Source organism: Rana temporaria, chromosome 11, assembly GCF_905171775.1.
Source record: "Rana temporaria chromosome 11, aRanTem1.1, whole genome shotgun sequence".
Taxonomy (NCBI): Eukaryota; Metazoa; Chordata; class Amphibia; order Anura; family Ranidae; genus Rana; species Rana temporaria.
In genome coordinates, this window is record NC_053499.1 from 53,828,086 (window position 1) to 53,841,783 (window position 13,698).

The 13,698-nt window shown below is 41.4% G+C and overlaps 1 protein-coding gene across 2 annotated transcripts in view; it reads right to left on the minus strand.

Annotated features, from left to right (window-relative positions):
- Positions 1-701: 701 nt before the first annotated feature.
- CHID1 (chitinase domain containing 1) overlaps positions 702-13,698 on the minus strand; it is a 706,518-nt gene continuing 693,521 nt past the window's right edge. For both annotated transcript variants that reach the window (XM_040328528.1, XM_040328530.1), the window contains exons 12-13: positions 7,257-7,299; positions 702-1,571 (exon numbers count right to left, since the gene is read on the minus strand). In XM_040328528.1, the coding sequence (XP_040184462.1) occupies positions 1,473-1,571; positions 7,257-7,299 (142 nt within the window). In that variant the 3' untranslated portion in view covers positions 702-1,472. The remainder of the gene's footprint in view (positions 1,572-7,256; positions 7,300-13,698) is intronic.

Consider the following 13,698-nt stretch of genomic DNA (forward strand, 5'->3'; position numbering starts at 1 on the left):
ACACAAGAAATTCCGTATCCTTGAACATCATCCTTATGTACTGAACTTAAATTTCAATTTTTTTTTATCAGCTCTCACTAGTTATCTATGTGGACTACAGAATGCCCCTGCCCATGCTATGAAAACAAGGAAAGGGCACGGTTTGTAGTTCTAACACAGGATCAACAGGTAAAAATAAAGGAGCAAAGCCTGAAATAATACAGCCACCACAAATAAGGACCGGCAATGCAATTAAGGGTTACTTGAAAAATCTCTTTTCATGTTGTGAGTGCTGCCTTTCTGCTAGCAATCTATTTAACAACTTTCTGGATTTCCTGCATGATTTGCAACTTCTCCTCTGCTCAATCCTTTGGTTTACTTTCCATTTCTAATGAATATATACCTCATGCATGGAACCTTTCTGGCTGAAAACAGTGATGTGTATCCTATACTGACTCCTGAAACTTAGCTCCTTCAGCATATCAATAGTTTAGAAAGCTGACTTTGTATAATGGGCAACACAGCACTTCACTCCAAAAATACTGAATGTCACTGCATTCAAGGAACTACACATGTGTGGATTGTTCAAACATTCAAGATCATTTACATTAACATGTGTAGGTTACACATAATTTAAATTAAATGTAAAAATGAATATATGATTTTAAATCTTAACCATTTACTATACTGAAAATAATTGTGTCTAATGATTACTCAACGAAGGTTTTCCACCCTTTTTTATTGGTTAATTTATGGTTAATATTCGAAAAATCAAGTACACATATTCCCTTAAAAAGTTGAAATCATTTGTCTTGTATGCGATTATAAAAAGTTACAATTTTCAAATTAAAGCTACAGCATTATTCAGTGAAAATAAACTTTATTTTTTAAACGTGTTCTTCCAACTGTGCATTTTTTCTTTTGTTTACAGTATAATTAGGTAATCTTCCTTTCTCTCATGGTAATCACTGTGTCTAATTACAGAAAAGGCTAATAAGGCGCTTATGTGAACTTGATCACAGTTTAGAGAATACAGTCACCGGTATAGAGTCAATCAACTTACCCATCTTCTTGTTTGCAACTGGTCAGCTGGCATGTACTACAATAAAATTATCACATAAAACCCTGACATGCTGTATGAGTACTTCCCCGGTATAGACTAATCAATTAAAGGATATTAAACTAAAAGAAAAAGCTATTAAAAAAAAAAAATTTACTACATATTTTACTAAAAACTTCCTGTACCAGATTATTTCGGTGAAAATTAGTCAAGTCAATCATTGTGGACAGTGAAAAAAGCAAAAGTACAATCAAAATTCCATGCTGCTGTGTGCTTGGAGATTCCTTAAAGCAACTGGAATAAAAAAAAGATTCATGTTGCTAAATCAATACATTTCCATCTTCTGGGGCTACCTGCTGACCCGTACTGCTTCATAAGACTGTTGAAAGATGTTGCTTTTAGTAAACTGGGCCACAGTCCATCCCTAGAGTTATCATAATAGGTCATAGAAGTAGTCCAAGCCTTGTCCCAGCTCCCAAATCGATATTCCAGTGCCTAACTCCTGTGCAAGGTCCAGCCGCACCTGTATTGACTGGTACATAGAGATGGGAAACTCCATGTCAATATAATCTCTAGTAATAATGAAAAGAAGAGCATTGTGAACGAAAAAATCTCTATTACCCATTGAAGGACACAGTTTGATGATAGCTAAGCAACCTTGTGTTTTATGGCCACCTACAGAAATGGAAACTAGGCACATAGAATACTTAAGGCCAGCCTCCTTTAACTCCTCTCACCTTATACCTGCTCAGTACTGCTTATGGTTAAGATTCAAGGGAGAGTGGACAAATAAAGTTTGCACATCTAGATTTGGTTACATCTTGGAACCAAGATATTTCTATCATGGTGGGTTTTGTCTCAAACATTGTCAGAGGTGCCATTTTTTTTCTTCCCTTACATTGTACGATTGTCACAACAGACGCTAGTCTGGGTTGTAGCAGAGTTTGGGACCATATGTCTATTCAGGGTTATTGATCTCAGGAAGAGACAAAGCTTCCAATAATGTCCTAGAGCTACGAACCATTTATCTTTCATTATTTCATCTGCATTTCATTTTATGATTGTTATTGTAAAATTAAAAAAGAAAATCTGATTATTTCACTATACCATTCTTCATTCCAGTCATGTAGTTTGGTTCAATCATACAATGTCAGGCTGTGGCTTCTATCAATCATCATGAGGTGCCATTAATGTTGCAGTAGCAATGGATGTACTAATCTGTCTTGGACAAAGTTATTTTCCTGTGATCTCCACAGGGTACATTCTCTATGTGCAGAACTGGCAGGCATATTTACTCAGCAATATGTGGATCCAAAGGCTCTCCATCAAGAGGTTTTCTGGAATATATGTCTACTTTAAAGGATGCCAGAAGTGGCTCTGCTAATTCCTAGGTTCAACAAGAAACTGGACAGGTTTTTCTCCAGGACATGAGATTCAGCAATGAATGCAGCAGATGCACTGGTGGCATTGTGTGACTCTAATATGCCTAGTATAATGCTTCTCCTCTGTTGAAACTTTAACCATAACTGCTTCAAAGTGTCGAAATCAAGGGCATTCCAGTAATTCTCATAGCTCTGGATCGGCCTGGAAGATTATGGTACACTGACTTTGTCTGTTATCGGGTGTTCTGTGGCTTATACCAGATAGACCAGATTTGTTAAGTCAAGATCAATCTTCCACCCAGCTTTTTTCTCATTGGCTAGATGGCCTGGCTGTTGAAGCCAACATTTTGCCAGGGGCATTTAGAATTTTGTAATCTCGACCATTGTAAGAGCTTCTACATTTTCATCGAACTAGGATTATCATCAAATATGGAAGACTTATTTTTACTGGTGTTTGTAGGCTGTGACCTGTTTGATTGCTTTTGGCACTGCTCAAAGTATAGGTGAAAGCATATCCCTGTGTGCCAGGACATGGGGTGCAGGCTTGTCCAATCCAGGAGGTTAGTTAATGTAAAGAGGAAAGGATCGCTGCTACTCCCGACCAGCCCAGGTGAATGATAAAGAGCGGCCTCTGTCTACATGGCAGTTTGGGGTGGAACACATTTTGACCCTTAGCACCATTAAAGGTCAGGTGTTTGCCCTGTCTGTCATTTTCCAATGTTCTTTTTCTAATTATTGCTGATTTTTACTTCTATACAAGGGACACATGTTGTTCCTTTTGTTAGGCATCCACTTCAATCATGGGGTGTTTATTCTAGTGTTGTTGGTTTTACAAAAACCACGTTTTGAACGTATTCAAAAAAATTCCCTTGATGTTACTAACTCCTAAGGTGGTCTTTCCTGTGGCCATTACCTTAGCCAGAAGGGTTTCTGAGTTATTAGCGTGTCCATGAGGAGCTTAATTTGATCTTACAGACAGACAAGGGCTGTTTTTGCGACCAAGGACTTCCTTTTTCACAAAGTGGTCTCTGTCTTTCACCTTAGTAAGGACATTGTGTTCTCTTTCATGTGTCCTGCACCAGTTTAGCTCAAGGAGATCTCTCTCCATTGCCTAGATGTGGTGAGGGCCATCAGGGTTTACCTCTCAGACTGCCTTGGCAGATGCTAGTTTTGGTCTACATTTTCTTCAGACTGCTGTTTAATGCCCTTGCTTACATTTTTTGTTGCTTTAGTTTTTTCTTATGTTTATTCTGCTGTTTTGGTGTGTGTGTCCTTCTGTTTGAACTGCTTTTGGACGCCCCTAAGTTCCCTAATTATTATGAAGCTGTGTCCCTAAATAGACGACAAAGAAAATGTAATTATTGTAAAATCCTTATGTCAGTGTCTATTGAGGGCCACAGCTCCTTCACTTTACTATAGTTCCCACACTGCTTGCTACAAGTGATCAGGTGTAAGGTGGGAGATGTTATAGCTTCCCTTGAGGCTAGCCTCCTTTATGTTCTTAGTGTCCATTTCTGTTGTAGGTGGCAGTATAAATCCAGCTTGTCTAACTATCATCAAGCTGTGCCCTTCAATGGAGAAAAGGATAATACAGTGAGTACAAAGATCAAATTTTTTTGAGGAAAATACTTTGCTATAAAAATAAAGATACATTTTGGGAAACAAATATAAAACTTAAAACCTTAGACTCCATACAAGTACCATAGTTTTACATAGCACTATGTGCCTGCATACTGTTGTATTCCATTTCTTCATTATTTTGAATTCAAGATTGTGGTGTTTCTTAACTTGAATCCTGAGGTACCTCAAGTAGCACCAGAGTTAAGGATTAACATAAGTGAGGAAAAATTTAGAAAAAAATTCATCCAGTTAAACAAAACTGGCAGGGCAAGATCAAAGATGACCTGTTTGGTGTATTTAAAGGGACAGCCCACCCAAAACTGATATTTTATTTTTGTCAAAATCCAAAATAGTTAACTAATCTGACAGTTTCTTATATCCGTTGAATTTAATTAGTAATATACCTACTCTTGAACTCCTGGGTCTGTGGTGACCATTATGAGTCCTACTGTACCTGTTGGATTTTTTTTTCATGTACTTTATTATCAAAACGACAACAGGAGAAATTAGAACAGACAAAGTGGACAACAGCCAAAACTCACAGGTGGATAGGAACAGGATTGGTAAATATATCAAGAAGAAAACAATGTTGCAGAATCCAATGGCTTAAAGCGGAGCTCCGCTGAAAAAAATATATTAAAAGCCATCAGCTACAAATACTGCAGCTGCTGACTTTTAATATTAGGACACTTACTTGTCCTGGAGTCCAGTGCTGTCCGCAGCAGAGGACGAGCGATCGCTCGTCACTCTGCTGCCCCCCCCTCCATCCTCGGTGAGGGAACCAGGAAGTGAAGCACTCCGGCTTCACTGCCTGGTTCCCTATGGCGCATGCGCGAGACGCGCTACGCCTGCCGATTGGCTGGCGCTGTGTACTGGGAGCCGAGTGTTCCCAGAACACAACGGGGGGGACGGGAGGGAAGGTCACTATACACAGCTTTTGAAAATGTATTTCCACATCCTTTCCAACAAATGAATCTCCACTGCCTGCAGGTATTTAGGCAGCCAAAACTACCTGAATAAACTGGCGTTTCCGAACAGTGACTACATCGGATAGTATGCAATAACTGTTCAACTAATAATTTTTTTACCTGGCTCAGTTGAATTTTATAATAAACTTTTGATGAACAGGGTGGTGATTTCAGGACCACCCACAGCTCCAATTTTAGACAATTCAAGACTTGGCCAAAGTCCAAGACAGCTATGGGAACTTTTATTTTTGGGCGGAATGATCCTTTAAAGATTGTAGTTGAATGACACAGATGTTCAGTAACACCTCCTGTGCAGCTTTCATTTTCAAGAGACATGAAATAAAGGTAAGTATCACAGTCTTGTGCATGGGCATGGCTAGGTGAATGAGGTTTCAGTAATTAATACTTACAATATTGGGTTCAGTTTACAATGCATCACAAATTACTTTTTTGCTGATATGGATACGATAAACTGAAATTTAGTTGCCATGTAATACTTTACATGCTATTATTTCCATTTGTACTTCCATAAACCTGCTTGCCATAGAAGAAGATTTTATGCAGAAAGGTTTGCTCACATTCATTCATTTGTTTAATAAAGGATTATTAAAACCTCTACCATGTATAGATTAATGTCAGAGGCTAGCTGTACCAATGCAAAAGTATTATTACCAGGCGTAAATAATAATTAACCTTCAAAGCCCAACAAAAGAAGGTAAAATACACAACACCAGTTTTACCTGCATAAAGCTGGTTGCATACTGTATACTGCATGCACAAAGTGGCATTTTAAATCTCCAAAGAATTTAAAATAGCTCTTGCAGTAGGAAACCCCACTGCAAGAGTTTAATTTTGCCTAGCCACTTCCCACCCATAGGCCGTCATACGATGTCCTGGACTTTGAGTGGAGATATCCGAATGATGCCTGCAGTTACAGATATCATCTTTTTCAGCCGGCAACTCTGTGCACTGTAGGAACAATCATAGCAGCTGTTCAGCCGCTTGATCGTTCTTACAGGCGGCGGCGATCGGCTCGATTCAGCCTTACTTGATTCTGTTCTGGGAGTTGGAAGAGAAGTTCTCATGCGGCTGCATCTCTTAGTGAAGGTAATTTGTTTGTGCCAGCTTGATCAAAATAAACTATTTAAGCTTCAGTAAAGGCGGGAAATCAACTGTAAGTGACAGCAACTCTGAGAAAGAGGATCAGCAACAGGACCTGTGGCAAGGATGCGCATACAAGCCTCAGAAGTTGGAAATGGGGGCTGTTTAAAAGTACAAAAACATAATTCAAGAAAAAGTAAACAAAAAAAATCACAATAATGCTGAGAACAAAGTGGTGTTTACTGAGGGTTTATTTCTGCTCTAACTGTATTTTATGCAAACATCTTGGAAACTGGGATCACACATTGACCAATATGCTCGGATCTCCATGGTCAGTTATTTGTGTAAAAAACAATAATTCAGGTACAATAAAGGAAGGAGCTTGTTTTCACAATGCAAATATGCTTTGCTTGGGTGACATATGAGCTCATCACCTAAGGCCCCATACACACGGGAGGATTTATCCGCGGATACGGTCCAGCTGACCGTTTCCACGGATAAATCCTCTCGAGGATTTCCGCGGATTTCTATCCGATGGAGTGTACTCACCATCGAATCGAAATCCGGGGCAAAATCCTCTGGCGATGACGTGTCGCGCCGTCGCCGCGATTATGACGCGGCGACGTGCGCGACGCTGTCATATAAGGAATTCCACGCATGCGTCGAATCATTACGACGCATGCGGGGGATCCCTTCGGACGGATGGATCCGGTGAGTCTGTACAGACCAGCGGATCCATCCGTTGGGATGGATTCCAGCGGATAGATTTGATAGCATGTCATCAAATATTTATCCGCTGGAAATCCATCCCAGGGGATAAATATCCGCGTAAACAGATCCGCTGGAGTGTACACACCATAGGATCTATCCGCTGAAACCCATTCGCTGGGATTTTTCAGCGGATGGATTCTATCGTGTGTATGGGGCCTAAGGTGTATGTGCCTGTATTGTAGAGAGAATGAAACAGACATTCTTTCAGTAATATTAAAACAGATCTCTAGACTACCTGTCAAGAACATAATCTATCATTTTCAGAGTGGCTTAAATAACTAGGAGATCATATAGTTGAGCCAGCTGCACCAAAACCAAACAACCGCCATCTATATGTGGTCAGTGTCCAAGCTCTGAATGTATATTAAATCTTACCTTCAAAGTTGGGTAGAACACTGCATGCTTTCCTCCTTTATTCCTGTAAAATAATAATTTTTATATAAATAAAAGCCAAATACATGCCCCCATGGTAGAGCAGTGAAAGGCACAACATTTTTTTCATAACAAGGCCTGCATGATTGGGCTGTAAAAGACCATAAGTCCCCCAGTTGAAGACTTTAGGAATGACAACAATATACACTACTGTGCAAAAGTTCGATGCAGGTGTAAAAAAATGCTGTAAATTAAGAATGCAATCAGAAATAGAAGTGTTAATAGTTTATATTTATCAGTTAACAAAATGAAAAGTAAATGAACAGAAGAAAAATTAAAATCAAATCAATATTTGGTGTGACACTCTTTGCCTTCAAAACAGCATCAATTATTTTAGGTACATTGCAATTTTTGAAGAAGCTCGACAGGTAGGATGTTCCAAACATTTTGGAGAATTAACCACAGATATTTTCTGGATGTAGGTTGCCTCAAATCCTTCTGCCTCTTTATGTAATCCCAGACAGACTTGACGATGTTGAGTTCAGGGCTCTCTGGTGGCCACACCATCACTTCCAAGATTCCTTGTTCTTTTTTACACTGAAGATAGTTCTTAATGACATTGGCTGTATGTTTGGGGTCTTTCTCCTGCTGCAGAATAAATTTGGGGCCAATAACACACCTCCCTGATGCTATGGCATGATGGATAAGCATCTGCCTGTACTTCTCAGCATTGAGGACACCATTGATCCTGACCAAATCTCCAACTCCATTTGCAGAAATGCAGCCCCATATTTACAAGTAACCTCCACCATGCTTTACCGTTTCTTGCAAACACTCATTATTGTACTCCTCTCCAGCCCTTCAGCGAATAAACTGCTTCCTACTACAGCCAAATATTTCTAAATTTGACTCATCAGTCCAGAGCACCGGCTGCCATTTTTCTGCAACCCAGTTCCTATGTTTTTGTGCATAGTTTATTCGCTTAGCCTTGTTTCCATGATGGAGGTATGGCTTTTTGGCTGAAATTCATCCATGAACACCACTTAAGGCCAAAGAGGGATGCCTCTAAATATATATCATACACAATTTCTTATAAAAACTATATCCACTCACATGGAAAGAAGAAAAGTTGAGTTTGGGTTCATCTCTGGGCTGAAGAGGTAGGACTACAGCTCACAGGGAGTGCACTTCTAACTTGAAAAATGCAGCACATCAGATCCCAGGGAGGATAAGGTGGAACAGCGAGTCCTCTTTTAGCTGACAAGGTGCAGCACATCGGAACCCAGAGAGGATAAGGTGGGATCACAGAGAGTCTGCTTAGCAGGGTGAGATTCCTGGGAGGATAAGGGCAGTGTATCGCCAGAGCCTGTGACAAGCCGGCATGCAGCTTCACGATTACCGTGCGGTGTCCGCAATGATGGAAAATGGCTGTGCGGTGAGGATCCAGAATGAGGCTTGGACAGAAAACAGCGTGGCGCCGGGCTGTCACATCAGTATAATCAGGGGTCAAGTCCTGGGGAAAAAAGTGTGGGAACTCCCACCCAAGATCCACTCCCCCACCAAACAAAATTGAAAATGATACGCTCATATGCATAATTACTAAAAAAAAAAAAATTCGATCCACTCTACCTTAGTAATCCTTTATGTTACTGGCAAGTTCTTTCTAAATCCCACGATAACCTGTGGCAGACCTCCGCAATGTCTCCTGGGAACAATGACAAAAGTTCTTTCTAAATCCTGCGATAACTCGCCGCAGACCTCTGCAATGTCTCCTGGGAACAATGACAAAAGCTCCCAGGGGACATTGCGGCATCGAGGAAGTGACGGAATACCCGCACACTACACGATAAATCCATATACAGGAAGCGGCCAGTAACATAGAGGATTACTAAGGTTCGCCTGCCCCTAACAGTGACTTGAGCTGGGCATCGCCGCTTAGTGAAGGATTGGCTCGGGCAGCTCGGCTGCTCTAGTCCAGCAAAGGGAACCAAGTTCCTGCTGTGAAAAAAGTGCAGGAACTCCGTTCCCGCAGGACTTGAGCCCTGACTATAATGTGACACGTTTCCAAGTGTGCGTGCTATGAATGGTATGATAGCTGCGCTCCTTTCTCAAGCATAGGGTATGGATTCAGAGGGCAAAGTTGATATAATGAAGCGGAGTCAGAACAAATATGTGTAAACAGGGGGAAAAAAAATAATAATAATGGCAATACATGACTATAAAAAGGGCCACTAGACAAAAATAAACTAATAATTCAATATACTGTAACTTCATTATGAGTGAGTAAGTGAGTGAGAGACTTGTAAAGCACAACACATGCGAACTGAATGGCCTCTGGGCGCTGTATCCATTTCATGGGTAAGGAACCCCTTGACCTCAGAAGAGATGGGTTTTAATCTTTCTCCTGAAGGCCAAGTGGTCCGACTCCAGTCGGGTGGTGGTTGGTAGTGCATTCCACAGACGAGGTCCCTGGACTGCAAATCTTCGATCCCCTTTGGACTTGTATCTGGCTTTGGGTATCTGGAGTAGGTTTTGATTGGTGGATCGCAGAATGCGATTGGGGTTAAGGGCTTTTATTTTTTCGCATAGATATTGGGGGGCGTTGCCTTAAATACACTTATGTATTAGACAGAGTGCCTTGAAAGTGATTATGTCTTTTACTGGCAACCAATGAAGGGATCTCAGTGAAGGTGAGATTGATTCCCATGTTTTTTTTCCAGTCACTAATCGAGCGGCCGTATTTTGAACGACTTGCAGCCGAACGATTTGGTATTTGGGGAGTCCTAGATAGAGGGCATTTGCGTAGTCGAGTCTGGAATTGATGATTGTTCCCACCATGACTGCAATGTCCTCTTTCGGGATAAAATGCGTGAGTCTGCGTAGTAGGCACAGCAGATGGTGGGATCCGCTGACTACTGACCCTATTTGTGCATCCATTGTCATGTAGGTATCGAAAATGACTCAGAGACTTTTGACTTTGGTGCTAGGGGTGATAGTTTTACCCAGAATAGGCGGGGGAGTCCATGTTGACGCGGGGTGATTTTTCTGGTGAGCGTGAAACATGAGAAGTTCTGTTTTTGAACCGTTGAGTTGTCATCCAGTTATCTATTAGAGTAAGGCATTTCTCTAGTCCAAGAGAATGATCCTTTTTGTTGCAGATGCGGAAATACAGTTGTGTGTCGTCTGCATAGGAGTGGTAAAGTAACTTCTGGTTACTGATGATTTCAAAGAGAGGGTGAAGATATATATTAAACAATATGGGTGATAAGGGAGATCCCTGAGGGACTCCGCATGATACCGTACGTTTTTCAGAAGTGAATAACCCCAGTTTCACTATTTGTGATCGGTTTTCCAAGAAGGAGGAGAACCAGGGTAAAACACCTTTAGCGACTCCGGCTACTTCAGCTAGCCTAGCCAGTAGTAGTCCGTTGTCTACAGTGTCAAAAGCCGCGCTTAGGTCCAGCAGTATCAGGAGACAAGATTCTCCTTCGTCTGCGGCCTCTAGAGCGTCATCCCATATTTTGAGCAGTGCCGACTCTGTTCCGTGACCCGGACGGAAGCCTGATTGAAACGGTTCGAGTAATTTATGGGTGTCTAAATGCAGTTGCAGCTGTTGTACAACTACTTTCTCCATTACCTTGGAGAAAACATTTAGACCTGTTATGGGCCTCCGGTTGTTTGGGTCTTTGGGGTCGAGGGTAGTTTTTTTTAGAATTGGTTTTATTGTACCTTGTTTCAGCAAGGTGGGCACCATGCCCTCCTTAAATGATTGGTTTATGAGCTGCGTGATAGCTGGCGCCAGTATATCGGCACTTTCTTTCAGCAGTTTAGTGGGGATGATATCATTGGGTGCTGTGCTGTTACGCAGAGTCCCGATGATATTTTTAGTGGCATCGATGGAAATGGATTTTAGAGTGAATTTTGGTGACTGCGGCTGATTTATGTGGGTATTAGGTTTGTGATTTGGGGGGGAGTTGGTGACGGTTCCATTTTGCTGAATACTTTCACGGATTTTTTCAATTTTATTAATGAAATAATCCGATAATTCGTTGCAAAATTCTTGTGAATCAGAATTGGGGGCCTCTAAACAAGCAGGATTCATAGTCTGAGTGACCAGCTTGAAGAGTTCTCGGGGGCGGTTAAGGGCATTTGCGACGATGTTGGAGAATTTTTTTTTTTTGGCCGTGAAGATTTCTTTGTGATATTTCTTTGTTATTATCTTGTAAATGGTGTGGTTTTTATCTGAAGAGCAACTTTTCCACGCAGCTTCTGCTCTTCTATGCTCTTGCTTTAGCAATGTCAGCTGGTCATTAAACCAGCTGGAGTTGTTTTTCCGGATGCAAGTTTTGCGTTTTGGTGCTACTAAGTCAGCTGACTGTAGTAGCGCCTTGTTGATGGCGTCAAGTGTTTCTGTGGCTGTTTGTTTTTGCTGGGTTGTTTTTATTTTGTTCCCTAGTGTTGTTTTGAAGAGTTCCGAGTGGAGCTTCTTCTGAGATCTAGTCCAGTGAGTTGTCACCGGTTTTGTCGTTTTATTTGGGCTGGCGTTTTTGGTGATTGTGAATTTGATGGCATGGTGATCGGTCCATGGTTGCGGCTCATTGTCCAGGACGTCAATTTCTAAATCTTGTTTGAAATGAGATTGAGCGTATGGCCTGAGGCATGAGTGGGGCCTTGTATTAGTTGCTGCAGACCTAATCCTTCCAGATGGTCGATGCAGGCGTCGGCTACGGGGTCCAGCGAGGAGTTGGCCCAGAGGTTGAAATCCCCAAGCACCAAAAGGTGTTTGATGTTTAGGGTATACAGTTGTGTTCAAAATTATTCAACCCCCCAATGCTGTAAAGGGTTTTAGGGAATTTAGTGTACATTTGTAATTTTATTCAGAATGAAATCCTACAAGGACTTCTTAAAGAACCATATGCAACTAAAATGACATCAATTGGTTTTGTAATACAGTAGTAAATGTTTATTTTGTGAATTCTTCATTTACACAATTATTCAACCCCTTAAAGACTACCACTCTGAAGAACAGAGGTTCATTGACGTGTTTTCAATCAGGTATTGAAAACACCTGTGGATGTCAGGGAGCAGCAATAAAGCCTAATAAGCACCAATCAGGCAGCTTTAAAATGACTGTGATAATCAGCTCCTTCTAGACATTTACTGGTGTGGTTACAAACATGGTGAAGTCAAGAGAATGGTCCGGGAAGACAAGAGAAGAGGTGATTACTCTTCACAGGAAGGGCAATGGCTATAAGAAGATTGCAAAGATGTTAAACATACCAAGAGACACCATAGGAAGCATCATTCACAAATTCAAGGCAAAGGCCACTGTTGAAACGCTACCTGGTTGTGGTAGAAAGAAGATGCTGACTTTGACTGCTGTGCGCTACCTGAAGCGTACAGTGGAGAAAAGTCCCCTTGTGACTGCTGAGGAACTGAGAAAAGATTTGTCAGATGTGGGTACTGAAGTTTCTGCTCAGACAATACGGCGCACACTGCGTAATGAAGGCCTCCATGCCAGAACTCCCAGGCGCACCCCCTTGCTGTCTCCAAAGAATAAGAAGAGTCGACTGCAGTATGCAAAAATCATGTGGACAAACCACAGAAATTTTGGGATTGTGTTCTGTGGACTGATGAAACAAAATTAGAAGTGTTTGGGCCCATGGATCAACGCTATGTTTGGAGGAGGAAAAACAAGGCCTATGATGAAAAGAACACCTTGCCTACTGTGAAGCATGGCGGGGGGTCAATCATGCTTTGGGGCTGTTTTGCTTCTGCAGGTACAGGGAAGCTTCAGTGTGTGCAAGGTACCATGAATTCTCTTCAGTACCAGGAGATAGTGGATAACAATGTGATGCAGTCCGTCACAAACCTGAGGCTTGGGAGACGTTGGACCTTTCAACAGGACAATGATCCCAAGCATACCTCCAAGTCCACTAGAGCATGGTTGCAGATTAAAGGCTGGAACATTTTGGAGTAGCCATCGCAGTCACCAGACTTAAATCCGATTGAGAACCTCTGGTGGGACTTAAAGAAAGCAGTTGCAGTGCTCAAGCCTAAGAATGTGACTGAACTGGAGGCTTTTGCCCATGACGAATGGGCGAAGATACCCGTAGATCGCTGCCAGACTCTTGTGTCAAGCTATGCTTCAAGTTTAAAAGCTGTTATAACTGTAAAAGGATGTTGTACTAAGTACTAAGATTGAATGTCAACTGGGGGTTGAATAAAACTGATAATGATGTGAGCACAGAAAAGACATTTGTGGTTATTTCATTATAAATGTTATGTTATATTTGTTTGACCTACACGTGCCTCTTTGATTTAATTGTAAGCAGGATGACTGAATGATCAAAATCAATGTCAAACTGGGCAAAACAATCAATTTCAGTGGGGGTTGAATAATTTTGAATACAACTGTATGTGGAGATGAATTCTGTCAACGACG